This window comes from Muntiacus reevesi, chromosome 4 (assembly GCF_963930625.1).
Source record: "Muntiacus reevesi chromosome 4, mMunRee1.1, whole genome shotgun sequence".
NCBI classification, from domain to species: domain Eukaryota; kingdom Metazoa; phylum Chordata; class Mammalia; order Artiodactyla; family Cervidae; genus Muntiacus; species Muntiacus reevesi.
In genome coordinates this window covers 134,255,345-134,266,289 of record NC_089252.1, presented here as the reverse complement: position 1 = coordinate 134,266,289, position 10,945 = coordinate 134,255,345, and the positions used below count along the sequence as shown (strand labels likewise).

Genomic DNA, 10,945 nt, shown 5'->3' with positions numbered 1-10,945 from the left:
TTTATGGGTGAGGCAGTTGACTTTCATTTAATAAAATGCATTTGTCGTTTCCAGAGATGATCAGAGAATACCACACGAGTGGACATCTGTGCAGTTTAATGTCTCCTGTGGAAAGAGATTCTCAAGTGTAAATGTTTAATAAAACAGGAACGTTGTCAAAATATATTCTTCTAATTTATACCCCCAGGTTGAGCCTGGATTTCTCATCCATATTTGTAGAAATTAAAACATTAGAACATGTTTTCCTATTTTTAGGGAAAAAAGCAGCAAGCAAATTATGGTAACCCATTTGCTTAGGAAAAGAAAGGATGACAATTGGACAGAAAAGAAGTAAAATGTTGACTATTTCTATTTTCACAGAAGATTTTTATTGATTAGATCTTGAATCTTGTTTTATACCCATCAAGTTAGTGTCCAGTTTAAATAAGTAATAGAATAAAATAAACCTTCTGTTTGGAATAAATGGCAAGCTTTTACATCAGCTGTTCACAGTGTGATCAATGTATTAGACCAATATATTAACAACAGCACATCTGCTAGTACTATGTGCAAAAATAAAACATGGATATGAAGCTGATTTTACATTTCTATTCATAAGTTTTTCTTACTTTCATTTTATTTGTTCCTTAGCCTAACATTTTTTTTTTTTCCAGCTCTGCAGTTTTCGTTTACTTTTCATGACTTTACAAATAGTATCACTTGGTAGAATGAGTCCTATTTCAAGACAATCACTCTAAATATAGGTAGGTTATAATCTCTCTCCATCTTCATATTTATGCCCATTATAAATGAATGATTTTGTTTTTCAGCAAATAAGATGCTTCAACCACTACCTATATATGATCCTTTCTTGTTGCAATGCAATTGATTAATTATGTTTGCTTTGAAGGGATTTAAGGTATCAGGGTTGTGAAGAGCGGGGAGGGATGGAATAAGAACATGATTTATAAAACTTGGACTTCGGATTTCTATCAGTTAGAGGAGGCTTCACAAGAGAAAGTCTCCAGAGCTAGGGACTGTCTAGTTTACTAGAAAGTGAAACAAACAAAAATTTTCCTTTAAAAATTGATTTTTCATTTTGTAATGATGCTCTGTGCATGATCTCTAGGAGGCATTTTAGATGCAGTATGTTAAAAAAGGTTTTCTGTCCCCTGGGAAATAACAACCCCAGTAGAAAAAGTTACATCTTGCTTTAGCTGCCGAGATGGAGAATGTCAGGCAAACTTTGTTGTTCTCATTCTGTCTTGCAACACAAGCTAGATTTCCGACAAGCTGTCAAGCTGCCCCAAGGTGTGCATACCCTTCTTTCTGTCGGTGATACCTTGCCCAGTGTGAACTGAAATGGGAAATATACCTAAAAATAGGATGGAGAGAATCAGGGAGTAAGATAATTAAGATTTCTCTGATCATCTATTCCTTGCTGAGGAAGAGATCAGTTATTTCACAGGACTCATTTGAAATGCTTTGCAGTGTGAATCATAGCATGTGAGAAAGAAGGTTCTTATCTGGAACTCTCTTGTACTCTTTTGTAAATTTGGTCCCTGAATTTTGAAACAGATACGTGAAAGTGCTGGCTAAATGATTCAGTGGAATGCCACCTTCACCCTTTTTTTTTAAACAGTGATATATCTCTGAATAAATGTTTTCGGCCTATTGAACCAGTTTTTGATATTTTGCATTTTACAGTTTTTCTTTTGTCCTTTAAAAACAGCAATAGAATGCTCTTTTTGAATATTTTCTTTTTCAAACTCCTTTTAATGAGTTAGTATTTCATTTTATTCCAGTTTTTTAAAATTTTTATTATCATGGCTATGACTTGACTCTACATGGTAAAAGAATATTATACAAAAGTCTAGCTATCCTATTGTAACCATTACTGCAGAGAATGAATATCTAAGCAGAAAGAAGAGAAGGTTACTCAATATGCTGTTTGGAAATGTCATTCCAGATATTACAAGACTGATCTAGGCAAGGGGTTTGAGGCTCCTGAATGAACCCTGTATACTTTGCAGAACTGTGGAGTGAAAGGCATGGGGTAGCCTTCATTGATCTCTGACACTGATCTCATTCTAGCCTCATCTTTTTGTGAGCCCTGAAGTCTAATTAACCTGCAAAGGGAAGTATCTCCTTTCTTGTTTTTGAAGACTCAAATAATGGTACTGGGAGAAAAAAAAAGATTTTTAAAGTTCTCTTTAATTCAATGAGTCAGTAAAAAGCCAGAATGTTTTCTTTGTCAAGTCTTAGAGTTGTGATCTCTTTTTACTTCCGAGTAGCTTTTGGTTGTGTTAGCAACTGTGACAGAACTGGATGTTTGAGATGAGTCCGTCAACTCTGCTGCTGCTGGTGCAGCTCGTTGATTTCGATGTACACCTTAGGAACTTTGAATTCTGGAGGTTTGCCAGTTGACTGTTGCTCAGTACATTTTCTGTGTGTGTGTTTGTGTGAACACACACATACATGCTGGTATCTGCATGCAAGTCAAAAATACTGAAATTAAACCTTATTCTTTTAGAGACATGTCAAGTTGATGAGAAATGAAGATAAGAGTCTTTGAGTACTTTGTAAAAATACTGTCTTAGACATAGTTTGTGTACTTTATTTAAGAAAAGAATATTTTTATTAAGTGGCAGCACTGTGTGGTCTGAGAATGTGATCTTTTACATATACATTATCATTCATTGTCCTTACAGACAAACTTATCAAATAATAGTCAATGTCCTTACCACCGCCCACCCCCTTTTAGCTTGGCAAACCTGTCTCATGGTTTCTTATGCATATAAGAGTACATAAGATCTGCACCTGAATAAGTTATTTCATAGAAATATGTGGAGAAATTTTTCACTTTAGGAAAGCCCTGTGATTTCAGACTCAAGGTCAATAGAAATACTGTTGCTCACTTATACTTCCAGGGGCTTTATATTTTAGGTTTTGGTCTTCACACCAAGACTTTCTAGTGGTGTAACAACTTCCTCATTTTCTAGGTGAGGATACAGAGGCTCAGGGGAGCAAATGACTGACGTGATAGTGCCTGGGCCAGATATTAGGTGTTCTGGCAACAAGTCCGTTTCTCTCTGCAGAGTTTCCTGGTTACTTTTGCTCAATTGAGTGGAAATTAACTCTTCATATTTTCTGAAAACAAACAACAAACTGAAAAATCAACACTTATAAGAAGGACTTGGGGCAATCTGCTTAAGGAATAATTGTTATAAGTTGAAGTTAACACAGAAATAAAAATATACACTAATACTTTAATGCTTAATATTCCCAGTGTCTTCTTATACCAGAAGTCCTTACCATTATCAGCGATTAATTGCATAAATAAAATGAGTACAAGTGTTTGTATTTATCCCCTATTGGAAACTGAAAATCCTTTCCAAATCCAAATGCCTGTTACAGTGAACAAATACATTTTCAAATTCATTAGAAAACTTGAACTGAGTTGTTGAAGGCAGAGGAATTTTCCCTCATAATGAAACCAGTAGTTTCATGTGTAATTTATTAATTATATTGTATTTCTATACATAAATAGCCAAGGAGTTAATACAAATAAAAATTGCTTTCCAGCTTTGAAGTTCAACAGTTTTTCATAAAGAATATTGAAGTTTCTTTATAAACTAAATTAAAAAAATCATCTTTAGGATATAATGATAAGTAGAACTATATTTGTTTTCATTTTAAGTGACAAATCAAGTTGCAACAGCAAGAGCCCATACTTAAACACCTTTTTCTTGTAATTAACTCAAAATTTTGAATAAGAAAACAACTCATCCTTGCTTACAGATATATGTGATTCCAAATATTATGCACATCCTAAAAAACTTAGTAACAATAAAGTCTTTATAGTCAATGCCAAAAGTAAATGATGGCTTAGAGTCAGTGACTAAAATAATCTAAAAGCTCTCTGTACTTTTGAGGAACCTCAGGATCCTATAATTTATTAAATCATTCCACACTCAAAAATGATCTTCATAAATCTTCTTAACCTAAATCCAGGGATGTTAGGTTACTGGTAAGAATTTCTAGCAATGACAGTCAATATTCTACTGTTCTCTCGATTCTATTATTTTTATAAATTTATTTTAAAAGATTATATTAACCAAACTTTAAAATATTAAAATGTCTTTCCTTTTGAAAACATTGAATTCTTGTAACCAAGAACCATTTTTTTGTGTGTGTGTTCCTAGATTCGTAGATGAAAACAAGGAGTCATTGTTATGGATATGACTATAATAAAATTTCATTAATGAATATGCTGAATTTATTTCTTAATGATTTTATTAAACAGTTTTTATCTTAAGTAAGATTTTAGTAGTTAGAGACTTGGGCTTGTATTAGTAGCTAGATTTGAATCCTTACTTGACCTCTAACTGGGCTTCCGTGATGGCTCAGATGGTAAGGAATCTGCATACAGTGCAGGAGACCCAGATTCAATCCCTGTGTCAGGAAGATCCCTTAGAGAAGGAAATGGCAACCCACTCCAGTATTCTTGCCTGGAGAATTCCATGGACAGAAGAGCTTGGCAGGCTACAGCCCATGGGGTTGCAGAGTCAGACACGACTGAGTGGCTAACAGATTTCATCAGATTCTCAAACTATTGTGATTTTCAGAATTTCCTGAGTGTAAGGACTGCTGCATTTCTATTAAAATTCCATAAATGGTAACATATCATCAAAAAATAATCAGGATACCAAACATCTTCATTTTCTAAAGAAAAATAGTCATCAGATTATTATGATTTTTATTTTGTACACTTCTATATTTTCTAAACTTTCTATGAACCACATGTGCTAACTTTCAGATGAGAAAAAGAAATTATTACACCTGAATGTAATGTATCACAATTTAGTTGTAGAACATTTTAGTCATCCTTCTCCCATGTAAATACTAATTTAATATCTGGTTTAGATATTTTCCTTTTTTGTCATTTCATTATAAATGGAGTCATGCTTTATATGGTTTACATGTCAGACTTATTTTACTTTGCATGATGCTTCTGAAATTCAACCATATATTATCATGAAAAGTGAAAGTGTTAATTGCTCAGTGGTGTTCAATTCTCTGTGACCCCATGGACTGTAGAGTCTGTCCATGGAATTCTCCAGGCAAGAATACTGAAGTGGGCTGCTATTCCCTTCTCCAGGGGAACTTCCTAACCCAGAGATCGAACCTGAGTCTCCCACATTGCAGGTAGATTCTTTAGCGTCTGAGCCATCAGGGAAGTCCATATAATGAAATCAGTTCGTTCAGTCACTCAATCATGTACAACTCTTTGTGACCCTATGGACTGTAGCACATCAGACCTCCCTGTCCATTACCAACTCCCGTAGTTTACCCAAACTCATGTCCATTGAATCGGTGATGCCATCCAACCATCTTATCCCCTGTCATCCCCTTTTCCTCCTGCCTTCAATCTTTCCCAGCATCAGGGTCTTTTCAAGTGAGTCAGCTCTTCACATCAGGTGGCCAAAGTATTGGAGTTTCAGCTTCAACATCAGTCCTTCCAATGAGCACCCAGGACTGATCTCCTTTAGGATGGACTGGTTGGATCTCCTTGCAGTCCAAGGGACTTTCAAGAGTCTTCTCCAACACCACAGTTCAAAAGCATCAATTCTTCAGTGCTCAGCTTTCTTTATAGTCCAACACTCACATCTATACATAACTACTGGAAAAACCATAGACATGACTAGATGGATCTTTGTTGGCAAAGTAATGTCTCTCTTTTTTTAATATGCTGTTTAGGTTGGTCATAATTTTCCTTCCAAGGAGTAAGTGTCTTTTAATTTCATGGCTGCAGTCACCATCTGCAGTGATTTTGGAACCCGAAAAAATAAAGTCAGCCACTGTTTCCCCATCTTTTTGCCATGAAGTGATGGGACCAGATGCCATGATCTCAGTTTTCTGAATGTTGAGTTTTAAGCCAGCATTTTCACTCTCCTCTTTCACTTTCATCAAGAAGCTCTTTAGCTCTTCACTGTCTGCCATAGGGTGGTGTTATCTGTGTACCTGAAATTATTGATATTTCTCCTGTCAATCTTAATTCCAGCTTGTGCTTCACGTGGTCCAGCATTTCTCATGATGTACTCTGCATATAAGTTAAATAAGCAGGGTGACAATATACAGCCTTGATGTACTCCTTTTCTATTTGGAAACAGTCTGTTGTTCCAGGTCCAGTTCTAACTATTGCTTCTTGACCCACATACAGATTTCTCAGGAGGCAGGTTAGGTGGTCTGGTATTCCCATGTCTTTCAGAATTTTCCAGTTTGTTGTGATCCACACAGTCAAAGGCTTTGGCATAGGCAGTAAAGCTGAAATAGGTGTTTTTCTGGAACTTGATTGCTTTTTCAATAAACCGGTATTTTATTGCATGATTTTTTTGTGTACCCATTTACCAGCTGATGGTCATTTGGATTGTTTCCACTTTTTCTCTAGTATGAATAATGTTATAAACATTCATTCACATCTAGGTCTTTGTGAACAGTTTTCATTTCTATTTAGATGGAATACTGAATGGAATTGTTGGGTCATATGGTAAACTGCTTAACTTTTTGAGAAACTGTCTGACTGCTTTCCCAAATATCTTCATCATCAGCTGTATATTAGTATATTTGTCCTCATCCTCACCAACACTCTTTGTCTTTATTATAGTCCTAAAGACTGTGAAGTGGTTTCTCATTTTAGTTTTAACTTGCATTTCCCTCGTGACTAGTGTTATTTTCACATGCTAAGCCATTTGGATATCTTCTTGGCTGAAATGTCTACTCAAATTTTGCTCACTTAAAAATTGAGTCTTATTTTTGAGTTTTAAGAATTCTTTATATTATCTGGATAATAAGTTTACTTGTTACGTACCGTATAAACCTTTTATCAAGTATGATTTGAAAGTACTTTGTCCCAGTCTGTGGTTTGTCAATTCATTTCCTTAATTGATTTCTTTTTTTTCTATTATGTAAGTTTCAGGTGTACATTGCTCAGGACCATTTTATAGCATAGCCAACTTCTTTAAAGGAATCAAGCCTAGACTTCCAAAAGTTTTCATCTTAAAAAACAAAAACAAAGAAGACATTATTTTTAGCTAAGTACACAACCCAATATTTACTAGTATATTTCAATCTTTATGCACCTTCTGCTCTATCCCTTTCTATCTCACATTAATGGGACTGGATGAAATTCTCCAAGCTAAAAAGATAAACGAGGTGTCAACACTAGCAAATTGAGGATTTGTATCTTTCCTTCTACCCCAGACAGTAATAACTTCTCTTTGGATGCAGCCTACATCCTGGAGTTGAGAGGGGCATGCTGCACCTTGAGAAAACACAGATCTCTGTTTGTTTCAGTGCTTAAGAATGTGGGCTCTGGAGCCAATCTACCTGGAATACAAGGCCTACCACTATTTAGCTCAGTGTTTCAGTTTCTCTATCTGCAAAATGGGATTATAATAATACCTACCTAGTAATGCAATGGTTGTTAACAGAATAAATGTAAGTAAGGTGATAAAACCAGTGAACATTTTACAAACTCAATGACCATTCTCCTCATCTTTCCACTCTTTTTCCTTTTAAGCATCTTTTTGTCCTACCTCTTCAGGTAACACATTAATATCTTTACCTTTCTTTTCTTTTTTCAAATCTCTTCCTCTTTCCCATAAAAATTCACTCACTTTGTGTATCACTTCAAGTATTTACTAGGCTCCAGTGATTTTTAAAGAGAAAGCATTTATCACTCCTCATATTACCTCACACATCCCAAGTGGCGCTAGTGGTAAAAAGAACTTGGAGGGCTGCCCGCCGCCCGAGAGTGCCGTGGGGAGAGAGGCACGTTCCCTCCCCGGGCGCCTTTGTTCATTCGGGCCTGCGGGCGGGCGTTTGGCGACCGCGACCCTGGGCCGAGCCGCCGTCCAGATGCAGCAGGTTGCACTTAACTTTCACAAAAAGGACTACACAGAATAGCTGCATAAGGCCAATCCTTGAACTTAATGAAGGATGTCAGAGTGGGAGCATTCTGATGTGCCAGCGTCATTCTGCGGTGTGTTCCGTTCTTTTGCGTTCTCCGAAAAAAAATGGTATTAAAAGAAAATATTTTATGAAATAAGGAGCTCCTTTTACATTTTTAATGACCAACATGGACATCTGTACTACAGAATACACAGTCCTATGATTTTGAAGAAGCAAGCACTCATTTAAAACTGACCCTAAATAAAAACAGACCTGGATGGACGTCAGAATGTTTGTTAGTGGCAGGAGAGTAAAAAAATGGCAGTTTATTCAGTTATTTGCCACTTGTTTTGTACTAAGCCTGATGTTCTTCTGGATATCGATCGATAATCACATCGTGAGCCATATGAAGTCCTACTCTTACAGATACCTCATAAATAGCTACAATTTTGTGAATGACAGCCTGTCTCTTAAGCGCAGAGAGGAGGGGGTTTCTCGTTACCAGTACTTGATTAACCATGAGGATAAGTGTCAAGCACAAGATGTCCTGCTCTTACTGTTTGTAAAGACTGCGCCTGAAAATTACAATCGCCGTTCTGCCATTAGGAATACATGGGGCAATGAGAAGTATGTTTGCTCTCAACTTAATGCCAACATCAAAACTCTGTTTGTCTTAGGAACTCCTTCTGACCCACTGACAAGAGAAAGACTTCAGAGAAGACTGGTTTGGGAAGATCAGATGTACAAGGATATAATTCAGCAAGACTTTGCTGATTCTTTCTATAATCTTACTCTTAAATTTCTTCTCCAGTTTAGTTGGGCAAATCACTTTTGTCCACATGCCAAATTCCTCATGACTGCTGCTGATGACATATTTATTCATATGCCAAATCTTATTGAATACCTTCAAAGTTTAGAACAAATTGGTGTTCAAGACTTTTGGATTGGTCGTGTTCACCGTGGTGCCCCTCCTGTTAGAGACAAACGCAGCAAATACTATGTTTCTTATGAAATGTACCAGTGGCCAGCTTACCCTGACTATACCGCTAGAGCCGCCTACGTGATCTCTGGTGATGTGGCTGCCAAAGTCTATGAGGCATCACAGACACTTAACTCTAGCCTTTACATAGACGATGTGTTCATGGGCCTCTGTGCCAATAAAATAGGGATCGTACCACAATACCATGTGTTTTTTTCCGGGGAAGGTAAAACTCCTTATCATCCTTGCATCTATGAAAAAATGATGACATCTCATGGGCATGTAGAAGACCTTCAGGACCTCTGGAGGGATGCCACAGACCCAAAAGTAAAAACAATTTCAAAAGGTTTCTTTGGTCAGATGTACTGCAGAATAATAAAGGTAGTCCTCCTTTGCAAACTGACCTACGTGGATACATATCCCTGTCGGGCTGCCTTTGCCTAATAGTACTTGAATGTTGTATGTTATCACTGTCACTGAGCCAAACCTGGATAAAAAAACTTTTAAATGTTTATCTATACCATAAGTGAAATGAATATGAAGAACAAAGGAATATTTTGAAAGCCCAGTCTATCAGAATGTTTCTTTGATTCTAGAAGCCCTTCAATATAACTTACCTACTTCATTGCCTAAATTCATTTCAAGGAATTTAGATTTAGACAAGGTTCATTTGAAAACAAAACTAAAGGGAATTTCAGGTTCTCAGTACCATGAGTATATCAGAGGAGTAGAAAAGTTATTAAGGTGCCTAGGTGTTAGGATAACTGCTTTTGGAAAATACCAAGTAAATGTATAGCATAACATTTCAAAGAAATGGATATGTTGTTGGACCAGGTACTTATTAAAGAGCACTTGATGGAGTTGGTAGGGGCAAGGGAGGACTGGCATGGAAGAAAGTACATGAACCTGGTCAAAGAAAGTTTCCTCTTCTTCAGAGGATACTTAGGAGAAGATACACAATTTCTTTATAATCCGCCAAATCATTTACTGTCACATTCATGTAGCTGTTTTACCCAGGCAGTATTGGAGTCATTTTAAATATATTTATGTATTTTTTCAAAGTTTAATGTGAAATTTGAGAAGTCATTAGCTCTGCCCTAACTAGTACTTTATTATGGTTTTTTTTATTATTATTAGACAATGACACAAAACATGGACAGCATCTTACCAGAGGGTCCTTTGCTAGAGATAAATCATTGTTAATTCAAATAAGTTGATTTTATCAATAATTTAATGAAATTTCAACTGGTTTTAAAGTATTCAGTACCAGTCTGTTTTTAAGGCAGCTATTTGAATGTAGTTTACATAAAGGAATATAATAATGGAGAAGAATTCAAAAAGAAAGATAGAACATTATGAGACTCTTTTCTCCATAATTTATAAAAGTTTTAATGTCTAAATTGTATTAATTACTAAAATCAGCCCACCCGTCTCCAACAGTGTCTCATAAACCAGTTGGTTTTGAGTTTAGCTTTTAAAACTATCCAAACTGTAGTAGCTAAAAAAATCTATTCTTTCATCAAAATGACTATCAGAGGTGATATTCAACTTCTAAATATTTCAAAATGAAAGTGATAGGAAAGTTACCTGAATGAAGTTTAAAACATTTGTAAGGCTGTATGTTCCTTGTAATAAAAGAGATGTGGCTGAGATCCAATAGTGGAAGTTAGATTTATTTTACATGGCAGGATGAAAATGTGGCTATCATACAAACAACCTCCCCTCACTGCAGAAAGAACTAGGTGAGGTCTGTTGTTAGGGGGATTATATGAAAGGCAAAATAGTGACTTCAGCAAAAGCAGTTGAACTGATTATAAACCCTTTGTCTGCGGAGGTGTGTGTTAGGGAAAACTAAGATGTATCACTTGAAATGATGACATCTGAAACACAAAAAAACTAAAAAAGAATTCTCAGTATACATAACTGGATGATGATGATATATATACAAATATATATATAATTTGTTGCAGGTAGCTTTTCATTGTTTACAGAAACTTTTTGTTAATTTTTTCTATTTTGAAAATCGAAGCTTGT

At 35.9% G+C, this 10,945-nt stretch overlaps 1 protein-coding gene across 1 annotated transcript; it reads left to right on the top strand.

The window, feature by feature from the left end:
- The first annotated feature begins 7,810 nt into the window (after positions 1-7,810).
- On the top strand, positions 7,811-10,657 carry LOC136167912 (lactosylceramide 1,3-N-acetyl-beta-D-glucosaminyltransferase-like). Its single transcript, XM_065935484.1, has one exon. The coding sequence runs from the start codon at positions 8,210-8,212 to the stop codon at positions 9,353-9,355; it is 1,146 nt and encodes a 381-aa protein (XP_065791556.1). The 5' UTR covers positions 7,811-8,209; the 3' UTR covers positions 9,356-10,657.
- Positions 10,658-10,945: the final 288 nt, after the last annotated feature.

What these genes read in the sequence shown, in the direction of transcription:
- LOC136167912 (XM_065935484.1), top strand. Translation starts at nt 8,210, where the DNA reads ATGGACGTCAGAATGTTTGTTAGTGGCAGGAGAGTAAAAAAATGGCAG.